The sequence below is a fragment of the Notechis scutatus genome, chromosome 6 (assembly GCF_049901735.1).
Source record: "Notechis scutatus isolate UNSWTSFEM ecotype Mainland chromosome 6, rNotScu1.2, whole genome shotgun sequence".
Lineage (NCBI taxonomy): Eukaryota > Metazoa > Chordata > Lepidosauria > Squamata > Elapidae > Notechis > Notechis scutatus.
In genome coordinates, this window is record NC_142014.1 from 30,786,766 (window position 1) to 30,812,596 (window position 25,831).

A 25,831-nucleotide genomic window follows, 5' to 3' on the forward strand; every position below is an offset into this window, starting at 1 on the left:
TGAGGCAGAAGAACAGCTGGAGCCTGTTCCTGATATGCACATGTGCAGAGCTGCCAGGAGAAGGGAACAGCTAAGGAACAAGGGTTGACTCGGGAGTAAAGCCACAGGTAGGTGGTGAATGGCCCCTCCCATAGGGAATAAAAGAGGAGCAAAAGGGGAGTGGAACTTTGCAGGAGACAATTGGTTCATTTGGGTGAAGATCTGTTCCTGCATTCTTGCCAAGTATTGTCTGCTACAGTGTGGCATATGAAAGATATCGGCCTGGCAGCTCTCCAAGCCTGATCAAGGTCTGTAGCTATGAAATCTCTTAAAAGATTGTTGTCCGGGACTTTGCTGGAGAGGAATTCACAGTAAACTAAATAAAAGGGGTTTTATCGGGACGAGGAGTCCTAATACTCTTGAGGAAGCATAGGTCAGAACATAATTAATAAGATATTCTGCATTAGACTTAATTCAGTCACGTACCTCTGGAACATAGTTATCTTGGTTGGTCATCAAAAGAAAACCTCCATCATCAAGAATGACACAGTCAACGTGCTAGGAGAAAGAAGAATCACAGAATATAACTAAGTAATTGTTGAAATTTACCTTCCAGTTGAATACAGGTAGCTCTCGACTTACGAGCACAATTGAGCCCAACATTTTGGTTGCTAATTTGTCAAGTAAGTTTTGCCCCATTTTTACGACCGTTCTTGCCCCATTTGTTAAGTGAATCACTGCTGCTCTTCAGTTAGTAACATGGTTGGTTAAGTGAGTCTGGCTTCCCCATTGTCAGAAAGTCGCAAAAGGGGATTGTTAAGTATGGAGAATAACGGAGACCAGACATCTGACCAGTGACTTCAACTCTTTAATAAAGTGATAGAACATAACAGAGCAATGCTATGGGCAGCAGTAACCCTTTATAGGGTTAGCTGCTGCCTTATTAACCAATGAAAATGTGCAACAGGTTCAAACTACTGACCAATAAGGACAGTCCCAAAAGTGGCCAATCAGGGACTGGTTCTGGCCCAATCCCAAGTTGTTGTATAAGGACCAATCAAGTGTGCAGGTTTTCAACCCCTAATTTGCATTTAGGTTATTCACTTTTATTGATTCACAACAGGGATCATGTGACACCCCCGGGACACGGCAACCATCATAAGTGTGAGTCAGTTGCCGAATGTCTGAATTTTGATTGCGTGATCCTGGGGATCTTGCATTAGTTGTGTGAAAAGGGGTTGTAAGTTACTTTTTTCAGCGTCTTTACTTTGAATAGTCACTAAATGAACTGTTGTAAGTCAAAGACTACCTGTATAAACAGAAAAATAATAATGCAAGATCTTATTCACGGATTAGATAATCATGCCTTTTGGAGCATAAAACACTGCCAGTTATCATCTTTGGAAAGCTTTTGGAATAAATTACAATGGAATATCCGTGATAAACTATTAATTTTGTATAATCAAACATTAACATATATTAAATTGTGCTACTCTTCTCGCTCGGGATTCAAGCCAGCTGGATATTGTCAGTTTCAAGAACTTCCTGAGAGTTCCTATCATTTGATATAAAAGTTGCTCAATTGATCTTTATGGTTACTTTTGGTATCGGAAATGTAAATGTGGCTGCACATTTCATTTGCAACGTGGTTGTGCAAATCATGGACCTGAATGATAGCTAGGGAGTATTAATAATAATAATAATGTTAATCACAAACAAAGGCAATTATATGTGTCCCAGGATAATATTGCAGGATCCAATCTGAGTCGGTCGCCAGAACCAAAGGTTTTGTCTTGTGAGCTTCTGGATTCGTTCTGGAGTCCATCCTGAGCAAATTTCTCTCTATTGATATAGGGGCTTTGGGCTATTTTCTGTGTGGTGTTTATATGGTGCCTGTTGTGTGTGGGTTTTTAGATATTGATTGGGGTCTTGATTAATGTATTAATGACTTAGCATCCAGCCATCAACACACCCCAATCAACATCTAAAAACCCACACACAACAGGCACCATGTAAATATCACACACACACACACACACACACACACACACACACCTTAAGCAGTCTCTGGCTGCAAATAATCCAGCCCAACGCTGTGAGCACCAGGGCTGCAAAACGAAGAGTCCAGAAAGAATTCAAGGAATCCATGAAAGTTCAAACGTTGGGACTCAACACGCCAGGAATTCAGCATTTGTTCCCAACAAATGCCCCTCCCCACAGCATCTCCTTAAGTCTCAGTCCACAGCCGTGCCTTGTGAAGAGGGGTGGGGCGCTCTCCTCCTGGGTAGTCAGGTCAGTCTGCACTGTTCTTGCCTTCTCTCCACTCTCCATCCTCGGGGATCAGAAGGGGCGGTCCTTACTCATTGCCTGAGCTCTGTCTCTCATGTTCACTGCTTGGCCTGTATTGGTCATCCTGCCCCCCCGTTCCTCCCTGCCTACAAGCCATCCCAATCCTGAAAGGCCCTGGGCTGACTTGGCCTGCTCCTCCCCATTTTTCCTCTAAGCTAACAAAGCCGCCCCCCCCCCCCTTGATCTCAGTCTGCTCCAGTTCCGGCTTGTCTTCCTCCACACATTCAGGCTCCAACGGGGGCATGACACACTGCTAGAGAGAAGTTCTCTGAGGATGGGTTCCAGCACGAGTCTGAAAGCTCAGAAGACAAAACTTCCAGTCCCGGTGACTGACCCAGATGGGATCTATTGTGGTTTGCCAGCAGCCTGTGAAGACGGCAGCAGAATCGGACAGTGGGGAAGAAAAGGGATCAGTCCGGGAGTCTGAAGAGGATTCAGATGAGGGTCCTGTGTCCGATGCAGAGATGGGGCCAGGACTATCTGGGAGTAGGGTGCTGCCTTTGGAGCCTCCGGAGTCTGGCAGCAGCGAGTCAGAGGAACAAAGGGAGCCTGTGTGCAGAGCTGCTAGAAGGCAAGAGCAACTGAAACAAAAGGGGCGACTCGGGAGTAAGGCTGGCAGATGATTGTCCCTCCCATAAGGGATAAAGGATAGGCAAGGATAAGGAAACCTTTGCAGGAAGCAAAGTCGTTCATTTGGTTCAGATTCTTGAAGCTCTTTGTACTTCATTTTTTTTTTCTAGTTCATTTGACACTTCTGTTATTGGCAGCACTTCACAGGAAAGAAAGGTGGGTGCTTATCTCAAGGAACTATTTGAGATTCATTACCAGTTGGGAATGAAAATAATTCCTAGCATTGCAATAAAACAATTATTATCTCAGAAGCCTTGGACAGAACAGGATCCTGCAATAATATTAATGCTTAACATTGACATGGCTGCTTCGTGAGTCCCAAACTACATGACATATTTGTTCCATTATAAACCTTTAAAACAGACGAGATGTTAATGATGAATGTATTTGGCTGAAGGAAATCATCTATTGCATCTCTTACCTGACTGTTCTTTTCACATCCGCAAATCTCACTCCCACTTTTACACTGAAAAAAATGTAAGAATCAGTGCATTCATAAAACTATTCCTTTTTCGAAAACAACAAAGGCATGTAATACGCATGGCATTATCCAAGTGGGGGGATAGTTTCCCAAGAGTAAGCAAATGCTGGACCAAGAAACCCATAATTTCTTATTTTTACTGCTCTTATGGCAGAGAGTGCAACTTTCTCTTTTGTTACCTTGATACAGCCTTGATCTGCACCATAGATAATGAAATGTCTGGGCCCAAAACCAGGCCCAAACAGGGCTGAAAATGGGGTGAAAATGGGCCAAAAGTGGGCCAAAAACAGACCAAAAAACAGGCCCAAAACAGACCAAAAAACAGGCCTAAAACTGGACCCAAACTGGGGTGAAAATGGGGTGAAAACAGGCCAAAAACAAGGCTGAAAAACAGGCCAAAAATGGGCCAAAAACAGGTTCAAAACTGGACCCAAACCAGGCTGAAAATGGGCCAAAAAACAGAAGAAAAAACATGTCCAAAACTGGGCCCAAATTGGGGTGAAAATGGGGTGAAAAACATGCCAAAAACAGGGCTGAAAAACAGGGCAAAACTGGGCCAAAAAACAGACCAAAAAACAGGTCCAAAACTGGGCCCAAACCAGACTGAAAACAGGCCAAAATGGGGTGAAAAACAGGGCAAAAACAGGGCTGAAAAACAGACCCAAAATGGGCCCAAAACTGGGCCCAAACCAGGCTGAAAATGGGCTGAATATGGCCAAAAAATGGGCCAAAAGCAGCCCCAAAAGTGTGCCCAATGCTAGGCTGACAACTGGACCGAAACAGGGCCAAAACGAGGCCACGCAGCCCGTTTTGGCTGGCAGGGTGCTGCAGGAAGCATCTGTCGTGGTCCCCCGCCCCTCCCCATGGGCCACAGAGGAGAATTACAATGCTGATCCAGCCCTCGAAGAAATCCAGTTTAACACCCCTGGGTCTAGAAGAAGAACCAGATCTTCAAGCTTTACGGGAGATCAACATGGCGGAAGCCATACAGGCGTTGGTTCAGCTGCTAAGATTGTCGAAGGAAGCTCTGGGGAAACGGGAGGAGAAGGAAGCCTCCAAAACTCACCTGTTCTTTAATGGTGATTGTCGTGAAATTTCTCATCCAGCTGTTCAGGTTGATTTTTACTCCGACAACTGGCAAGAAATACATATAGCATGAGGAAAAAATAAATGGATCGACATTGCAAAATGAGATGCAGGTAGTCTTCAACTTACAATGGTTCGTTTAGTGGCTGATCAAAGTTACAACGGCATGGGAAAATGGGATTTAGGACTGGGTTTTTTTCACTTATGACTGTTGCGGCATCCACAGGGTCACGTGATCTAAATTTGGACGCTGGGCAACCGGTTCATATTTATGACGGTCACAAAGTCCCCAGGGTCATGGGATCCCCTTTTGTGACCTTCTGGTGAGCAAAGTCAATAGGGAAGCGAGATTCACTTAACAACTGGGCTACTAACTGATCAACTGCACTGATTTGCTTAACTACTATGGCAAGAAAGGTTGTAAAATGGGACAAACTCATTTAACAATGTCTTACTTAGCAACAGAAATTTTGGGCTCAATTTTGGTTGTAAGTCAAGGACTACCTTTATCTATCTATCTATCTATAATCTGTTTCTATATATCATCTAAATCTATATCTATCTATCATCTGTCTATCTAATCTATCTATCTATCAACTACTGGTGTATCTATTATCTATATGCATCTATCTACCTACATACCTATCAGTTATCTAACTATCATCTATCTATCTATCTATCTATCTATCTATCTATCTATCTATCTATCTACTACTAGTATATCTATCTATTATCTATATCCATCCATCTACCTACCTACCTATCAGTTATCTAACTATCAGCTTTATCTATCTACCTACCTACCTAATTACCTGACCTACCTCTAGCTATCTCTAGCTCTCTCCCTCTCTATTTCTCTCTCCCCCTCTCTTGACCTATCTATTGATCAATCTATAAGCCCTATCTATCATCTATCTATCTATCTATCTATCTATCTATCTATCTATCTATCTATCTACCTATCTACCTATCTACATCTATCTATCTATCTATCTATCTATCTATCTATCTATCTATCTATCTATCTATCTATCTCTGATCCTATATATCATCTAAATCTATATTTATCTATCTCTATCTCTATCATGTCTATTTATTATCTATCTATCATCTATCTATCTATCTATCTATCTATCTATCTATCTATCTATCTATCTAATCTGATCCTATATATCATCTAAATCTATATTTATCTATCTCTATGTCTATCATCTCTCTGTCTATTATCTGTCTGTCTATCTATCTATCTATCTATCTATCTATCTATCTATCTATCTATCTATCTATTTATCATCTTCTGGACATGCTTTTTCTTTTCTTATACCATTCTTAGAATTTCTTGGTCTCCAGAATTCAAACCTCATCCCCCTTAGATGATTCTGAATGCTGGCTTTGTCTTATTGAAATTACTATGGTCAATAATGAATTATATTTCTGTGTGGAAAAACAGTCCCGTTCATTCCTACCTGCTGGTTTCAGAAGTTTTCCGTTCACAGTGACCTTCACACCCTTGCTTACCATGATGCCATCTTCATAGATGCTTCCTGAGGATTCAGAAACAGAAAATAGAATTGACTTGCCATTATGACATGTCTCTTTATCAATAGCACCAATGGCCCTTGGATGACACTGGTGCATTAGGAATCAATCATTCATCCGCCTTATTTTGCATTTCTTGTTTCCCCCTGTTCAGATTAACTCCAAAATGACATCATTCTACTCACATCTGTATTCGAACACTAAGCAAAAAGGAGTTTGTTACTGAATAGTTTACTAAGATTTAGGTGGACTCTGTGATGCAATCAGAAAACAAGATGCCCACAAATAAAATTATCAGAAATAATAATGATCATTGTTCAGACATGAGTAGAATTCTGCCTGGGAATATACGGTCTTATTAAAAAGATCAAGGAAATATATATGTGTATATATTTCCAACGTGAAAGTTTAGGTTAAGTGTGGCTTTCCACAAATCTCTCGGCACCATTTTACAGTATTGGTAAATTTATAGGGAGCATTATAGCCTTTATGTATCCTTTTTTCTTTCTTTCAGATTTATCTAAAATTGCACCTTTGTGTAACAATTGTTAAATTGTGCACTGCTATCCAGAATAGGTACTGCAAAAAGATTGGTGTTAACAATAAACAATTGCAGAGTTGAAGATTACTATTGAATTTTCTGTTTGCAATACAAAAAATTCTCCATTTAGCTGTGATGGCACAGTGGGTCGGAATGCAGTAGTGCAGGCTAATTCCACCCACTATATTCAAAAACTTTAAAAAAACATATAATAGAACCTGCACTGCCAAAGAAGATTGTGAATATTCTGAGTGCCCAGCGACTTACGGTTGAAGAATGGAGCTGTGAAGATATAATTTTCATTATCTAAACTCCTTTTGTAGAAGCTCTGTTCATAGGTTTCCGCATTTTCTGTCCAATATTCGCCTGCACTAAACGTAAGACATGGATATTATTTTTTTTAATTGTAATTTACTGGGTTGTGTTGTTGTTTTAAATGGTGCTAAGGCAGTTGGTACTCAAGGCAGAGAGCCAGGGAGATGAGCTTGGCAAAGCCACCCAGAAGCTATTAAGATAATAACAGGTACAGAAAAAAGCAAGTTTTAAGCCCAGGGAGGTGGAGAAGGGTTTAAAAAGAGACTCAGACGTGTTCCTTCCAACTCTCTGGAGAATAAAATGGGGTGAAAAGGAAAACACAACCAGTTGTGTTCTGATTCTGTTCCTATATCTTCTCTCAATAAAGCATAATTTTGGTCTTAGCAGTGTTCCAATATCTCAGGGGCTGCCATACCTCAGGATAGGACAAGAAGCAACGGGTGGAAACTAATCAAGGAGAGAAGCAACTTAGAACTAAGGAGAAATTTCCTGACAGTTAGAACAATTAACCAGGGGAACAACTTGCCTCCAGAAGTTGTGAATGCTCCAACACTGGAAGTTTTTAAAAAGAGATTGGATAACCATTTGTCTGAAGTGATATAGGGTTTCCTGCTTAGGCAGGGGGTTGGACTAGAAGACCTCCAAGGTCCCTTCCAACTCTGTTATTCTATTCTATTCTATTCTATTCTATTCTATTCTATTCTATTCTATTCTATTCTATTCTATTCTGTTCTGTTCTGTTCTGTTCTGTTCTGTTCTGTTCTATTTTATCCTATCCTATCCTATCCTATCCTATCCTATCCTATCCTATCCTTCCAATGAATTCAGTTTCCTGATGTGATCTACCCACTAGGGCTGACATTAAGTAAATAAAGATTGAGGGGAAAAATATTATGAGAAAAGTACAAAATGGGTATACTGACAATAAACCTTATTGAAATCAAGGCACTATCTTTTCTGATGTTCGTTCATTCATTCATTCACTCATTCATTCAGCTTCTATAGCTGCCATCTCAGTTAGTCAATGACTCTGGGCAACTTACAATTCAAAAAAATATTGTTTGATTGATGGATTGAATGTTTATGCTGCTCCTTTATAAGATGACTGGGCATCTTTGATATAGTATGATTAAAACCCAAAAGCAATTTAAAAAAAGAAACAATAAAAACATCCAAAATAAATAAATATATCTACACAGCAGCTGAGATACTTGGCCAGTTATCAGTAACAAGCCGAGAAATACCGTGTTTCCCACATAATAAGGCCGGGCCTTTTTTTTTTGACCCCCGAAAAAACGGCTAGGCCATCTTTTTGGGGGTGACTTAATCCCCCCCCCCCATGCATCCTCGGGTGGGCGGGTGGCGACAGCTTCGGGAGACCTTCCGCCACCGTTGCTTTTCCTTCTCCCTTGCTGCCACGGTGTTAGAGCAACGCCGCAGCGTTGGCGCAGCCACGTGCGGTCAGTCAGGGCTCCTCCCTGCAACCGGAGCCCTGAGGAGACACTTGAGCCAGGCGCTCCTGTCGCCGCTTTCCTTTGCCTTCAAAGGTAAAGCGAATTATTTTAAAACCTCCACTCATCCCACCAGGCCGCGCCGTAGACGTGCGGGCTGGGCAGAGCCGGGAAGCGAGCCGCGGGTGTTTCCTGGCTCTGCCCAGCTGGCACGGCTCCGGCGTGGCCCTGGTGGGATGAGCGGAGGTTTTAAAATAATTTGCTTTACCTTCTAAGGCAAAGGGAAGGCGGCGACAGGAGCGCCTGAAGCCAAGTATACCAACAACAAAAGGCAAATCCTCAAGGTGGGCTGGAGGGAGGTGGCTGCGTGCCCCCCAGGCTGCTTCAATGCAAGGTCCTGACCTTGCCCAATTGCAGCATCCTGCCATGCCACTGCGTCCTTTTTGCCGTCACCTCCCTCTCCGACTGCGAAACTCGCGTGTTTCGCCAAATGCTCCGAGCGAGGCGAGCTCTTTCATACACACACACACACAGAGAGAGAGACGCCTGCGTGCTCCGAGAGGCTGGCTCTTTTCTCTAGCTGAGGCTGATGTCTGACTGAATCTCTATCCCGCTCCTTTATCCTCATGACGGGGTCGGCAGCGACACTCTCTGGTGTGGCCACCTCAGCTTGCCAGCCTTGCCCCGCTATGAGACGGATACTGTGACAGCCGCCGCCGCTGCGCTCCCTTCTCTTTCCTCACCTCTCCTCCCTTCGCCGGTAGGAGCGTGAACGCCTGCTGCCACCACCGCTGCTCCTGAGGCTGGCTGGGGCGGGCAGGGCGGGAAAGCAAGCAAGGCGGCTGCGCTGTCTTCTTTTTCCCTCAGCGAAGCACCGCAGCTTGCCGCCACCGCCGCCACCTGCAATGGGCGAGGAGGAGGCGGCGGAGGTGCCCGAAATGTTCCTATTCACTCGTCTGAGCAAAGCATGAGCACGAGTCTCCCTATATGAAGTGCCCCACCAACACAGGCAGCACCATATCCAGGCATGCAACAAAGTACTTCCTAACGGCAAGCCCCCCCGCCATTCCCCCCCCCCATTTAGCATGTTTAATATGGGCCTTAATTTGGGGGGAGGGGCTTAATTTGATTTTATGCCAATAAATCATGCTGGGGCTTCCTATTGGTGGAGGCCGTATTGTTGGAGAAACACGGTAGGATCCTTGATGCTATTAGCTATAGTAACTGAGAATCTTAAAAAATGGAGTTAAACATAATAGAATCTGTCTCAAAGACAAGATGGTGGAAATGGTGTTGTGATGCAGAAGCTATTCCTTTTGTGACACCTGAGACTAAATTTAGAGGCCTCTGAGACTACATTTCTTGAATTAGCAAGCACTCCAATCGCAAGTAAATCATTTCTAAAATACAATTTCAAAAGTAGATGTCAATAAAGAATTGCAGGTCTTGGCTTGTTCGGGTCTTTTCCCATGTAATATTGAGAGTATCTTGGCAACGTTTTGACGAGGTCCCACTCGCCATCTTCAGGCTGGTATTTTCAGCTTTGTGCTTGTGCGAGCAAAGTGTGATTGGAGCTGCTGTCTCCCTATATATACTGGTGGGGAGGTTGGCTGTGTTGTCAGTTCTTGATTGGTTGATGGAGTTGATATTTGCAGATTGGCTGGCTTTTTTGTAAGAACATGTGTGGCTGAGGTATTGGCTGTGTGTCTATTCGCCTCCTGTGTTGTAACGACCTTGGTAATGGGCTGTGTGATGACCTTCTGAGTTCTATTGTTTTGAGATCCTGGGTCTTGTGCTGTAATCTCCTGGGTCGTTGTCGAAACGTTGCCAAGATACTCTCAATCTTACATGGGAAAAGACCCGAACACACCAAGACCTGCATACCTGTACCCGTGAAAATCTACGAAAACAATAAAGAATTGTGTTTATCCGTCCCAAAAAGTCAACACTTTTCCAGAACAGCTCTTAAGGAGCATGCTGGAACTCAAACTATTGCTACATAAATAGGATTAAACTTTTTTCTTTTTGGTATGCTTTAAAGGATGTTCAAAACTCACACTTTGGATTTTGTGAGAATTACCGTTACAAACTTTCCAGATCGACATATCTATTCTTTAGTTTGAAAATCTGTATTGGGGAGGAGGAGAGGCTGACGTCACGGCAATATGGTAGTGGGTTAATGGGGCTCCGCTAATCCAGCCTAATTCTACCTGTCAGGAGGCCCCCCCCAGGGAGCCAAAAGTCACCCCAGAGAGGTAATAAAGAAGAGGGGACACTCCGTGGATCGTGAGGAGGAAAGCAACCCCTCACAGGTCCGGAGGAAGCCCTCAAACTGGCAGGAAAAGAAGACAGCCATTACGGCAAGACCAAGCTGGGACATTTGGATGGAAGAAGGGACTGAGAAAGACTGAGCAGTAGCGCGAGTGAACTGAGCAAGCTTTTCTTTTTTCCTAACCCCTGGGTGAAATTTTCCCCAATTTTCCCCTTTCTTTTTTGAGAGTGTGACTTTACAGATCGACATATCTTTTGTTTACTTTGAAGATCTAAACCAGGGCATTGTTCCACATACTCTGCAGTCGGTATCATGTTTTAAAGGAAGCCTTTCTCAAATTGATCCCAGCTAAGGTGTTTTATGCAGGGGGGATCAAATTATTGCATTACAATTATTTTAATTGTTCATTCCCACCATGTTGGTGGGACTTTGCAGGAATTCTGGCCTCAAATCAGATGTTTGAGCATATGACTCATTAGCAAACTCACCCCTACTGAAGATTAAATGACCCTCTTTTACCTTTTGGGATATACTCTGGTGATCCCTCCATCCGTAGCTACGAAGCGTGCTGTGATTCCCTCGCTAGAAAGAGAAATATTTTTTTAGATCAACATCAATTGAGAAGGACAGGACAGGATCCTCGAGAGCTTATTTAGAATGTTCCTCTAAAGCAGAACAAAAAAGATTCTTCATTTTATCGTGTTATTTCTTTTGGCTGGATTGTTCAAACAATAAGTTCTGATCTGATAGCTGAAGGTAGCATCAGGATTCAGAAATAATAGAGCTATTCATGGCCTGGGGTAGAGGAAGCGAAGAAGGAATACTCACGGGTCCTGCTTACTCCAGTAATTCTGGACCAGGTCACTTGTGAAGCCCGCATCCAACAAAGCTCTCATCACCAAACCATTACCTACCATGAAAAAAGAAGAGAAGAGAGGAGAGAGAAGAGAAAAGGAGAGGAGAGGATGAGAGGGGAGGGGAGAAGAGGAGAAGAGAGAGAGAAAAGGAGAAAAGAGAAAAGGAGAGAGAGGAGAGAGAGAAAAGGAGATGAGGGAAGGGAAGAGAAGGGAAGGGAAGGGAAGGGAAGGGAAGGGAAGGGAAGGGAAGAGAAGAGAAGAGAAGAGAAGAGAAGAGAAGAGAAGAGAAGAGAAGAGAAGAGAAGAGAAGAGAAGAGAAGAGAAGAAGATAATTTATCTACTACTAATAAATTATTAGCAAAGGAACAAGACTGGTAAAATCTTGGTCTATCTGTTGTATCTCAGAACATTCCCACTTGTTTCACTTCATTATTGTGTAAATTAAACTGATGTGTTATTGCTGAAGAGCAATTTATTGAAAAAGCCATACTTACATGAAGGGTTTTCGGGTGAATATTGATCCATAAATTCAATGAAATTCTGAAGAAATACAGTATTATTGTCTGTTATTTTCACTGTGCTACAGTAGTCCCTAAAAAAGTAAATGGAAAAAAATGACATTTTCACCCTAATGCTACATTGGGCAAGCTACTATCATATCACCCCTAGTCTTTCTTTTCATTAAACGAGATATACCCAATTCCTGCAACTCATGTGTTTTAGCCTCCAGACCCCTAATCAACTTTGTTGCTCTTCTCTGCACTCTTTCTAGAGTCTCAACATCTTTTTTTTTTTATATTGTGGCACCCAAAACTGGCTGCAATATTTATTCACAATCTATTCTTTAAATTCAATAGGGCCTTAATCTTGACTTGCTCTACTTTATTAGATAGTCCTATTCCTCCAGAAGTAATTACTACATCAATCAAGAAATATTATTTAATATTTGGCAACATGAAGATCGACTGGCAAAAATGACTAACCTGGGTGCTAAAAACGTATATCCAACTTCGTCAAAGGATTCTCGCTTGAGAGTTGCAATAACTGCAAAGAGAAAAGCGAAATGTTAAATGAAGTAAATTCAACATTTGATAGCACTGGTCGACAGGCGAAAATGTTTAGCCACGAAAACACCTGGATGAATTCCACATTTAATTCAATGGATTATGTAAGGCACCGTAGCCAGTCTTCGTAGACAACTGAGATGAAACACAAGCATATTTAGTGTTCAGATGGCCAGGTCATCTTCTTTGCCTAATGACCATAGCTTATATGTTTTCATATTAGATGTGGAATAGATCCAATTATAAAATAGCAACTTAGGAAAAACAACCACAATCTAAAATTGTTACAACTTAAAAGAGAGCTGAATCATCGTCAGAGGCATTGACTGAATCCAGAGATTCGGGCGAATGTGAAGAAATGGGTGTGTTGTGATGTCACAATGCAAGCCCTGCCCTTAAGCAAGCCGTACAAAGGAAACAGAATTAGCACTGTGACATCACAACAGCCCTTGTATCATTTGCAATTGTGGGACGATGAATGTGGGATGCATTCTCTGCCACCTCCGTCAAGAATGCCCAGATTGGACACATCGCCATTGAAACTACCTGGATGGAAGAACCAAACTCATTTGCATTTGCAAAATGGGTGCTAATTAACTCAGTTTACTTGAGAGTTATTGCATTTCAGGATTGCTAAAATGCGTAAAGGCTCCAGACCAGAAATAAAATGAAGATGGTTTGCAAAAAACAGCAAGGGAGAGGAGCAAACACATGAGGATCAGAGAGTGACAAGATAAAGGTAAAGGTTCCCCTCGCACATATGTGCTTGTTGTTCCTGACTCTAGGGGGCAGTGCTTATCTCTGTTACAAAGCCGAAGAGGAGCCAGTGCTGTCCGAAGACGTCTCCGTGGTCATGTGGCTGGCATGACTAAATGCCGAAGGTGCACAGAATGCTGTTACCTTCCCACCAAAGTGGTCCCTATTTTTCTACTTGCATTTTTTATGTGCTTTCGAACTGCTAGGTTGGCAGAAGCTGGGACGAGTAATGGAATCTCACCCCATTATGTGGCACTAGGGATTCGAACCGCTGAACTGCCGACCTTTCGATCAACAAGCTCAGCGATTTAGCTATTGAGCCACCACGTCCCTGTAGTCACAAGATTAGTAACGCACAAAAATGGGCCAGAGGGAGGAGAGATGTAATGCCATTTTAGACACATTTAGCTTTTTTGCCTCTATGATACCCAACCAGCATTGGGGAATAAAAAAAAAACTTTTAGGGACCAGTACAAAGGGTGGCAGCCAAGAGGAAAAATGAAATACAAATGGCAAACAACAACAATAATACACAAAGGGGAATTAGCAACAAGAGTGTTATATACTTGCCCTTTAAGACTGTGATAATCCATCAGAAAGAGAAGGCAAGAAAACAGGAAAAAAAACAGGGTAAAACAAAAGGGGTCACAAGCCAATATTTTATTCAACTAGCCACGTGAATAAAAATATTGTGGCAGAGAGAGAGAGAAAGAGAGAGAGAAAGAGAGAGAGAAAGAGAGATTGCAGGTTCAGTTTTTGTACAGCTATATTCTGGAGGAAATAAAACAACAGTATTTCTGAAATTTTGGTGCATGTTTCTGGCCAAGGGTTTTTTAACGGACAGTTAGTCCTCGACGTACGACCACACCTGAGCCCAGAATTTACATAGCTCAGTGAGAAGTTTGTTCAGGGAGCGTTGTCCCATTTTATGACTTTTCTGGCTACCGTTGTTAAGTGAACCACTGCAGTTGTTCAGTTAGTGACACTGAGTCTGGCTTTGACCCCATTAACTTCGCTGGTCACAAGGTTGCAAAACTTTTGCAACCTTGTAACTGTCGTAAATCTGAAGCAGGGCTCAAGCATCAAGAACGTAAATCTCATCTTCAAGGAAAAACTTAAGAATGCCCAGGTCCCTTTCGAAAATTGGAATGGTGTAGGAGTAGGAATGGATTTCCAGAAGAAAAAAAATTGCAGACTACAGGAACCATGTTCACCACTCAGGTGACCCCGAGGACAGGGACAAACCTCCAAGCGGCCTCAACGACTGTCTCAAAGAATGCAAATGACCAGCTGTCTGCAAGGAGTATAAATCCTTCCATTCCCCACCATTCAGTCAGAGGTGAAGAAGCTTTTTGGATGAGAAGCAAAATAAGGAAAAATAAGAAAGTCCAATTGCTTTTGGACAAAGCACTTTTGGGACCACCATGACCTGGATGATTGGGTCATGTAATATATGTGGGTTTGTGGGTATATGCATCATTTATTTATTTTGTCATGTTTATGTAGTGTATATTGACCCTTCGAGAGCTGAACGCAATGACATTTCGTTTTAATGTATGTCCCAAAGGTGCTTTTTTTTCAAGAGGCAACTGGTTTTTTTCTGGTTTTTCTTCGAACACTTTTCACTTCTCATCCAAGAACCTTCTTCGGTGCTGAAGAAGAAGCATCTTTCTTTGAAGATGTTTCGCTTGGATGAGAAGCAAACCGTCTTCAAAGAAAAAAGCAGAAAGTCCAGTTACCTCTTGAAAAATAGCCTCTTTGGGACAACCATGATCTGGATGACGGAGAATTTCCATAAAACATTTTAATACAAGGGTCTTCAAACTTGGCAAGTTTAAGATTTGTGTACTTCAACTCCCAAAATTCCTAAGCTAAGAATTCCACTCCCAGAATTCCTCCTAAGAATTCCTAAGCCTGGAGGAGGAATTCTGAGAGTTGAAGTCCACAAGTTTAAAGCTCTCAAGTTTGAAGACCCCTGTTTTAATGCATGCTGATTAGTGTAAATTTAAAGTTAGAATCAAGTTAGTCTAAGAGAATCTCCATAAACATCTAGCATGAAGTAAGTATTTCACAGGCTGCAGCTGTATTAGGTGCACCATACAAATCAGTTTCACTAGTTTTCTACCCAACTTACAACTCATTGGTGAGCTATTCAAAACATTACCTAAAGTATCAGACCCTACAAAAGACAACAGAGGATATGCAAAGCAATGATTCTCTGGGTAGGTAAACCAAGAGATGAGATGAGATCAAGATGTACTTAAAGCCCGTAGGGTAACAGAATGTATTCTACTTGGGTAAAATACTTTTTGTTCCTTGGATATTTGCACAAAGGCTTGGACTCATTGCTGTAGCATTGGGGGCGGTACATCACAAGAACATTAGTGAATTTCACAAGCTTTCAAAATGCTGTGTTAAAAAAAAAAGGCAGAATCATTCTCACTGGGCTGTAACAGTCAGTTCACAGTTACTTACACTTTGCCTGAGTTAAGGTTTCATTAATCTTGGCTTTTATGTAGTAAAAGCTGTAGGATGGTAATACCAAAGCCAAGCTGTGAAAGAAACCAAACAATTATAATCAAGGAATAATCCGATATTCATTTGAGATTTAACAGCAGTTCCCCAGGTTAAGATGTAAACCTGAAAACTACGGACAAAATGATAGATGTGTGGTTTGATGGAATGCTTTTATTTGGTCCATTCCTTTCCAGAGTATCAACAGTGAAAACTACTCCCTTATCTAACACTGTTTTTATTCAGTCAATTCCTTCCTCGATTCCATTTATCGCTTTCACTTCTTCTTTATTTAATGCTGTTTTTTATTCAGTTTTATTCATGCTTCTTCCAGTATCACAAAATGTGATACTGGAAGAAGTGCCTCTGCCCCGTATCAGATTCCCCTTGTTGCAATTGTAGGGCGGATATGCAAACTATTAAACACACTGGTGCAGTGGTCACAATGCAGTATTGCAGGCTAACTCACTGCCCACTGTCAGGAGTTCGATCCTGACCAGCTCAAGGTCGACTTAGCCTTCTGTCCTTCTGAGGTCAGTAAAATGAGGACCCAGATTGTTGAGGACACTATGCTGACATTGTAAATGCTCAGCGAGTGCTATAAAGTATTACTAGGAAGTAAATAAGTCTAAATGCTATTGCTATTGCTAAGAATTGTGGTGTCGCAGTGGTTAGAATGCAGTATTACAGGCAAATTCTGCCAACTGCCAGCAGTTTGATCCTGACTGGCTCAAGGTTGACTCAGCCTTCCATCCTTCTGAGGTTGGTAAAATGAGGACCCAGATTGTTGGGGGCAATAGGCTGACTCTGTAAACCTCTTAGAGAGCACTGTGAAGTGGTATATAAGTCTAGGGGCTATTGCTATTGTTATATTTTGTACAATTGCTCACAATGTGCGTTCACTGATTCCTTAGAATTTCTGCACGAAGCAACACAAGTGATTGCTGCATAGTTTAATTGAACATCCAGATGTAAGACCATTGCCATACCCCCACAGAAGTTTGACTTATAATTATATAGATTGTGTATATATGTTTATTTCTCTTCTGTCGTGTTCTCATCGTATGCTAAATAATAATAGTTCACGAAGTGAAAAAAAATGCAAGGACTTTTGAATTGGGTGGCATGGCTTCAAGACGTAATTAAAACATAACTAATTTGTATATCTAAACAAGGCAGTGAAAGATCGAAAATAGCCTCAGAGATTATAGACTGTTGTCAAAATCATGTTTAAATCATGAATATTTTACATCCTCTTGGGCTTCATCACCATTTTATTACTATGGGATGCTTATTGTTTAATATTTCCTGAGATAACTGCTGAAATTAGCATTAAGAAGAAATTGTAGACTCTTGAGCTATAACTCTTGTCATTACCATTATGGCTGTCACTTAATCTGCTCGAAGAAGAATTATTAATTATCTCGTGTGACATCTTTTCACTAATATTTGCCAAGGGAAATCAGGGAGATTTTCCTTCCCATTCCCAGTTCCTGCTAGGGAAAAAAAATGGAACTAATTGAAAACTATAATTGTGTGTATAAATAAGCCTATTGCCTTGAGGCTCCCAGGAGATTTCACAGCTATTGTTTTCCAAATTCAAAAGATCTTTCAGAAATATTGGGCAGAAATATTACATATGCAAAGCAGCATTGAGAGAGGGAGAGTAATAAGTCAGGAGAAATTGCTGTTTACAGTTCAGAGCGAGGAAACGGAAAAACAATGGTGGCTAATGAGCAAATGTCAGCATTAACTTTGGAGAGAAATTGCCACTCCATGAATTCATTCTTTCAATTGCTGCAGGACAATCCATCACCAGAAGTGTTGATGAGGAAGGATCTCCATTTAAATGCATTGAGATGTGGCACCTACCCTCTATCATTGCAAGAATAATGGAATTTTGCAAAACCGTAAATGACCTGGATAGTTTTCTGGCTACAGGAATGTTTATCTTACTGATTTATTTATGAAATTTATTTCCCTGTCCATCTCATAGCTAAACAGCTCTGGGTGGCTTATGTTGTCAAGGCCAGAAAGAATTGTATAATTGGGACTACAAGGACCATCAACTTTCTGCCAAATGTGCAGAATTCAAATCAACTTCCATGATGCATGAAAGGTGGCTTGTACCACCTCCTTTTTTAGCACCAGGTTTTTGTTTACAGCACATGACTTATTCCTAATTTGGTACCGAAAGCATGGAAAAATAATTGGGGGAACCCTTTGAACATCTGGAATTTCAACTCCAGTGCAGAAAAGGCCTTCTATTTATTGCAATTTTCAGCCTAACTTCCCATGGTTGATATATGCCTAAAAGGGCTATATCTTATTTGTTATATGGTGACCAAAACTGGATGTAGTATTCCAGGTGTGGCCTTACTAAGGCTTTATAAAGCAGTACTAATATTTCACATGATTTTGATTCTATGCCTCTGTTTTTACAACCAAGGATTAATTAATAGATGGTAATTAATAAGTGTTTGCATGAGTAATGAAAAAAATCAGTTAAAGGCTGCTATAGATGCTTGGGATAGCATCTTTGGTGCCCCTAGAATCAATTTATCTCTAAGATCAGGGAAAATTCTCCTACCTTTCTACCTTTTGAAAAGGTTAGGGGAAAAGAAAGATGAGGACTAAAGAGGAACTTAGAGAAGAATTATCCAAAATCCTTAGGGAAAGATTAAATATTCACAGATATTTGCACCAGGCAGCCTAAATCATTTTCCACACAAACTTTTCCAAAGACAAACTGGTTACAAAGGAATAAGAGGAAAAAGATTCTACCTTGATTTTCATCCTGTTTTTCAGAAGGTTGCAGAGCAAGCTAGCCATCCAACAGATATCATAGGATGCTTTTACTATTGAAATGTCAGGAACAATGGCATTTTAACCTTTTTGTTTTGAAAAAAAATATTCCTAATTGATTACCTGTAATCTGTGCCATTCACAGCAGTCCATGTGTACGTTCTGTTGCCTTTATCAATATAACGCTGCAAAAGAATCGGCCAGAAAAATCATTTTATGTTAGAAATTTTGTTTATATATAACACCACAGATCACACAAAGAGAACAATCACCATGTGCTTTACTGCTCAACCATTTGACTGTAACAGGAAACAAGAAACTCTACTTAGAACAAAAGAGCATAGATCCAAACTTGTAAACACTGCCATCTACTGGCTGAATACTGTAGTTATTGCATAGAAATGAATTTCAACATTTTATCAAGAATCCCAGGAAAGCTTAAGCATGCCATACGATTCAAGAATCAAGCTTTGCTGAAAAGTGAACCAAGGATCATTATATCTCAGCCCATTAGGACAAAACCCATAATTCGTTCAGAAGCTAATGTGCAGATTTCTATTTTGAAAAGTGTTTTAATAAAAGTAGAAAAATCTGATTGTTTTATTTGTTCAATTTGTTGCTGCGTTTGGACAATCTTCTTCAGCTAAGATGGACTCCAATGAATAATAATTCAAATAAAAGATATTTAGGAACATTAATGTGATTGAAGCTAATGAGATCTATGTTATTGAAAGCAGATGTAAGAGATGACTAAGCTGAGCCCAAGGGAGAGGTCAAATGTGTCATAAGTCACAAGTCTCTGCATGCCCACAAGAAAGTTAAGTCCAGCCCACCTTGAATGCCTTTCTTATCTCCCGCTCATTTCCCTTGAGTGTTAGTTGGCCAAATTCTTGCAGAGAGCTTAAGCTTGCAGTAAATCTTTATGCTCATTTAAACTACCTGAATCTCCTAATTTCCCTGGTGCATGACAGCATCTGGAATACAGCTCACCAACCCCTAAAGTAGTTTGCTCTTTCTGTAACTTCCTTCCACTTTCATTAATGAATTAGCTGCAACCAAAGGTGACAGGGGCAGGCAATCAAGTCCAAGGAGGATGGAGCTTCCATTGTGATGCTGCATTTATCATTAAAAATAATAATAACACAACACGAAGGATGCTTCTGTCTGCAGTTCTGTGAAAAGATTCGATCTGAACTATTGCATTGCTTTAATCAATTTCCAGTCAATATTATTTCTAGCCATTTGGGACCAACAATCCTGGATGCAATTTCAAAGATCAGGGAGGCAAAATTGACCTGGTGTTGTTCATTCCTCTTTTAGGATCATTCGACTTTCTTTTCTTTTGTGAAAACTCAAATAAAACTTACCAAAAAAAAAAAAAGGATCATTACGACTCACATCCTTTGAAGGATGAATGCAAGCTTGATCCCGGCGTTGCAAACATTAATCTGAACATTTCAGCTTGTTTAATTACAGAATGGGATGAATGGAGCAGGCAATACAATAGAGAATTTTGGAAGGTCTCCTGACGCTTGGTGGAGATTTAATCAGAGTTAATATATCCCAAAAGAATGGAGTTATTCGGTTTTCATCATTTATCACAACAACTCCTGGCTCCCGGTAGCATATAGTAGCATTATAACCAGAAACAATGATTTCTAGAAAAGCTAAGAATTGTTCAGCAGCTGCATTGTGGGCTTCCTAATAATATTCAGAAAAATTATAATAGGTGTCTTAATTCTATCCGTAAACAGTTGAGGCATGAACAGATTCTGACTTTTTGGAATTCCCCAAAGTAGCTTTTGGTATTCACTTAGCTGTGAACATCCTGAACAAAGTTTGCAATCAAAATTATTTGATTTGATATATACGTATATGCTTTAAGTGGGATGGGAGGGAATCACTCAATAATATTGTCAAGCCTGAAATTGACATATGTGTAGCCATTTTATTTAGCCTTATTATATATTCCTTTTCTTTCTTTCTTTCTTTCTCTTTGCTGGTTATGGAGGGAAGGGTTTCAGGCTTGGGAGGAGTGGAAATAGAGAGAGTTGTTTAGGCTAGGTGGTTCTTCTTCCTGTGGAAACAAAAGCTGACCCTGCTGAGACCTGGAGGTGATGACACCAGGCAACGTTGATTTACTTCTATTGGAGAATGTGACTTTTGAGGGCTGTTTCTAACTTCCAATATTGTGTGGTGTAATTGTGAAGTTGTGTCAGATCTGGAATTACAACAGACATTGCCAATTTGATGCTTTCCTAAATAAAAGAAATTGTTTTGAAAGATGGACTTTGCTCTTTTCTTTTTAAATGGTTTTCATCACTGGGAAACCTGACAAATATTTTATTTTCTTCTTGCAACTTCACAAACGTTAGTGTGAAGATTTCCCACTTCCCCAAGAGATGGGAACTAGTCAAACATACATATACAGGCAGTCCTTGACTTACAATCATAATTGAGCCCCAAATTTCTGTTACTAAGCAAGACAGTTGTTAAGTGAATTTTGCCCCATTAAACCACCTTTCTTGCCACTGCCATTAAGTGAATCACTGCAGCTGTTAAGTTAGTATCACCATTGTTAAATGAATGTGGATTTGCTTGTCAGAAGGTCGCAAAATGGGATCACATGACCCCCCTGGGACACTGCAATCATCATAAATATGAGTCAGTTGTCAAGCACATGAATTTTGATTATGTGACCATGGGGATGTCATGTGAAAAATGGCCATGAATCACCTTTTTCAGTACCGTTGTAACTTTGAACAGTCATTAAATGAATTGTCGTAAGTCAAGGACTACATATATTTGTGTAATAGTTAAAAGGATAGGCTTGGAAGGAAGAGGAATCTTGTATTTTTGTTCCCTATGAGCACCTGCCATGATCCACTTTCTAGTTTTCTAGCTCTGGACTTGTGACTATTAGAGCCTTAACTTTCTGCCATTTTTGTTTTACGTCCATTTAGCCAACTTATTTCTTTTTCTCAGAAAGCAAATCTTTGTATTCTCACCTCATCTTGAGATTTGACCAGTGTTTGAAAGGTCCTGTCACCACTTTCACCGTCAATCATCTTTTTCCGAATCTACAGGTTAAGAAAATTAAGAAGTCACTTCATACTTATTTATGATGCGGTATTTCAGGCTAACTCACTGTCTACAGCTAGCAGTTCGATCCTGACTGGCTTGAAGGTTAACTCAGCCTTCCATTTTTCTAAGATCACTAAAATGAAGATCCAAATTGTTGGGGGCAAGAGGCTGACTCTGTAAACTGCTTAGAGAGGGCTGTAAGGTACTATAAAGAGGTATGTAAGTCTAAGTGCTATTGCTATTCTAAGCCCTGGTAGTACAGTGGTGAGAATGCAGTATTGCAGGCTAATTCACTGCTCACTGCCAGGAGTTCGATCCTAACCGGCTCAAGGTTGACTCAGCCTTCCATCCTTCTGAGGTAGGTAAAATGGGGACCCAGATTGTTGGGGGTCAAGTAGCTGACTTTGTAAATCACTTAGAGAGGGCTGTAAAGCCTTGTGAAGGGGTATATAAGTCTAAGGGCTACTGCTAGTGCTATTCTAAGCATTGTTCCTTCTGACCATGTTCTAAATATTACAAGAAGAAATGTTTTCATAAACTTTAATCAAACGTGATAATCAAAGAACCATTGAATGTTGTCATTAATTTTCAGGGACAACAAGTAATTATTATATATATTTTAGTCATAGTTCAATCTACATTAAATAGGAAAATTTGCCATGCATTAAGTCCACAATATCTTTTATCTGTAGTTGTTTTTCTTCTTACAAAGTGAAGTTAAACATTTCTCAGTAGTTTTTTCTATGCAAATAGGGAATTTATTCTATAGTTCATGTATTTCTGATTCTATTTTCTCTTCTTCCCAACCAATTAATTGAACCACAGATTTAATCAATATCTAATGTCTTTTGCAGATATTACAGGAACTGTTTGAAATCTTAGCTGAAGTACCGTTCCTTCCTCTGTTACCTTTGATTTATCTAAATTCTTGAAAATTCTTAAGAAAGACCCTAAAATCCGTCATTCCCCATCAGGTTTAAAGCTTTGTTGTTACATTCTTTATATATGTTTTTATGATTTTGTACCCCTTATTTGTCCCTGTATTGGGTTAAAAAAAAACATTTACACTATAGTGATATGCTAATATAGCCAAACAGATAAAACTCCAGGAGGCAAAACAATAAAAATCCAACTCTTTGTATGAGTTATGGTAAAGAATGATTGCTTGTTAGATCATGAAAGCTGACTGGATAACAATCTTATTAATGTTGCCTATCAGAGGTGTCCAGGGGAAGGAGAGTCAAAAACTTCAAGATGGTAGATTGGCTCATATTCAAAGTCTAACCTTTAGTTCATGTGTTACTGTCACTTGTATCTAAAAAGACAAAATGTTGGTCACAGTGTCGTGCCCTCCATCTTAATTTTTGAAACTTCTCCCTCCCCCTAAATTTTATGTTGAAACCTGGAAGACAATTAGGACATTTGCCTAATTCCTTCATGACAAAATATTCTTACAAATTTCTTCTGAAGAATGCGGTCTTAAGAATACTGGGCCATCAAGAGGCACAAAAGAAAAATTAGATGCTATAAAAAAAATCGAGCCCCAAATGCCTAAGATGGCTGCCGACCTTTGTATTTGCTTCAGAACTAACTTGTATTGTCATCATGGAAAATCTCAAATGATGACTCCAACGTACCTCAACTTTAATGTCATTCTCCAACTCTGCATCCAGAAAATCCAGAGTCACGGGTTCCTGAGATTTCGGATTCTGAAGAAGATTTCAAAGCAGCATATAATAAACATATTCTGATAAGAATCTAAAACTAACAGCACTCATCCAACTAACCTTTCTGTAGAACTGTACCTATTTACTGTACCTACTTCTGTACCTACTTACCTTTCTGTAGAACTAGTACAATTATAATTACTCTTTAGATTTAAGCTGGAATTACTACAAAGAAAGATCTCTGTAGAAGATATAGAAGATTGATATAGCAAATGAATGAATGGATGGGTGAATGGATAAAAGAAAGAAAGAAAGAAAGAAAGAAAGAAAGAAAGAGAGAAAGAAAGAAAGAAAGAGATAGATAGATAGATAGATAGATAGATAGATAGATAGATAGATAGATAGATAGAGCAAAAAACGCCAGAAAGCCAGAAAGGAAGGAAGGAAGGAAGGAAGGAAGGAAGGAAGGAAGGAAGGAAGGAAGGAAGGAAGGAAGGAAGGAAGGAAGGAAGGAAGGAAGGAGAAAGAAAAGAGAAAATGAATTTCAGGGTTGATAATATATGGGAAAACTTCTCTGGGTTCAGAAGCTAAGCAGAGTCAGACTGCTTACTGTTTCAAAGAAAGATTGTCAAAGAATTTCAGGGCTTTAAATCAGGTTAAATACTTAAATAAAAAAAAATCCTAAAATCCCAATGGAGGCATCACTTCCACCAACCAAGGAAACTATATGTCCACATACACACTATGAAATAGGCTCAGTTAAAAAGCATCATTAATTTATTCTAAAAGAGGGAGACAACTGGGAAAACAGGAATTAATTTGCTTGGTTTCATGATGAGGAAATATCTGGAGACTCCTTTCTTGCTCTAAATAAAATTCAAAACATTTTACATCCAGAAAATACAAGCAAAGAAACAGACATAACTTCATAGTGATAACACATATATATTAGAAGAAAATAATAATGATGATATCTCATTTCCAAACAGGAGTATCAGAAATCAAAGACCTCATTATGCAAAGGTGGAAACAAACTCAATTTTGAAATAAAAGGGGGTCAGGATGGACAAAAAGGAAGAATTAAAAAAAGAATAGAAATGTTTTTCTTCAGTTAAAGAAAAGGAACTTTGTAGGTTAAAAATTGGTTCAATTCTGAACATCTTTATTAAAAAGATTCATCTGCATGTAGTTTCACTACAACCCCAGCATGCTGGGGTGGAAAAAAGCTACTGATATTCTTCAGGAACCAAATATATAATCTATTTTATTAGATTGATCTTGTCTTCAGTTGGTTGATACTTTTTACAGAAAGCATTTAAGTTGTTATATGAGATATATCATATCTTAGATATGAGAATATTTAAACTGAATGAAGTAGAGAAATTTTAATCAATGCAGATTACTTGTACATCCTGCTGTGACATTACAGTTGCTAAAATTGTACTCATCGAAACAAGGGACTATTAAATTTGGCAGTGAAATGAATCAACTCAGATCAACAGAACTGTGGCGGGGGGGTGGGGGGGGATAGCAATGACATGTTTTTAAAAATCGGCAATGTAACATTTGCAGATCATAACCTTTCGTGTCAAGCATTCCCCAAATGCAAGCAATAAATAATAAAATGTTGACATACATGCAGATATCAGAAACAAGGCAGGTGTTATGTATACAGATAATCCTTGACTTACATTAGTTTGTTTAGTGACTGTTCCATTTTACAGTGGCACTGAAAAAAGGTGACTTATGACCATTTTTCACAGTTACGACCTTTCCAGACCACCATGTGATCAAAATTCAGATGTTTGGAACTGGTTCATATTTATGACCATCCCAAAAATGATGTGATCACCTGCTGATAAGTGAAATCAATGGGGAAGCCAGATTCACTTCATCCTCGGATTACTCACTTATCAATTGCAGTTTCACTTAACGACCGAGGCAAGAAAGATCGTACAATGGGATAAAATCCACATTAACAAATGTCTCACTTAACAAACAGATGTTTGGGGCTCATTTGTGGTCATAAGTCAAGGACCATTTGTATAAGACAAAATCCCCAGAGAAAATTATAAGGCAGTCGCAATACAGATTTCAACAGCTAACCATGCTTAGAAGAGTAGTTCTGCTGAAATTAATGGGGTTTAAGTTAGTCAATACTTAATTAAGCCTCACAGATTTCAGTCGGCTGCTGTCATGCCCCTGTCAGATTCTGAATCCGAGGAGGAAGCTGGACAGCTGACAGGGGGTGGGAGTGTGGCTCCATTGGCTGTGGAGGAAGCTGGGGAAGGGCAAAGTCCGGCTGGGCAGAGTAGGACAGAGGTAGAACAAGGGAGAGAGAGTTCAGAGGAAGACCCAGGCCCACCCTCTCTTCATCCTAGGACACACAGGGAGGAATGGAAAAGGGAGCAACGTGGCTTGCGTGGCTTACGGGGGAGGAA

At 40.2% G+C, this 25,831-nt stretch overlaps 1 protein-coding gene across 6 annotated transcripts in view; it reads right to left on the reverse strand.

Annotated features, from left to right (window-relative positions):
• The window catches only part of CACNA2D1 (calcium voltage-gated channel auxiliary subunit alpha2delta 1), a 318,569-nt gene that overhangs the window by 20,011 nt on the left and 272,727 nt on the right, over nt 1-25,831 (reverse strand). For all 6 annotated transcript variants that reach the window (XM_087967845.1, XM_087967844.1, XM_087967842.1 and 3 more), the window contains 13 exons: nt 23,361-23,432; nt 21,648-21,719; nt 18,763-18,824; nt 15,796-15,872; nt 12,484-12,544; nt 11,995-12,092; nt 11,472-11,553; nt 11,163-11,225; nt 6,873-6,976; nt 5,992-6,069; nt 4,506-4,573; nt 3,380-3,424; nt 466-537 (listed from right to left, as the gene is read on the reverse strand). In XM_087967845.1, the coding sequence (XP_087823971.1) occupies nt 466-537; nt 3,380-3,424; nt 4,506-4,573; nt 5,992-6,069; nt 6,873-6,976; nt 11,163-11,225; nt 11,472-11,553; nt 11,995-12,092; nt 12,484-12,544; nt 15,796-15,872; nt 18,763-18,824; nt 21,648-21,719; nt 23,361-23,432 (954 nt within the window). The remainder of the gene's footprint in view (nt 1-465; nt 538-3,379; nt 3,425-4,505; nt 4,574-5,991; nt 6,070-6,872; nt 6,977-11,162; nt 11,226-11,471; nt 11,554-11,994; nt 12,093-12,483; nt 12,545-15,795; nt 15,873-18,762; nt 18,825-21,647; nt 21,720-23,360; nt 23,433-25,831) is intronic.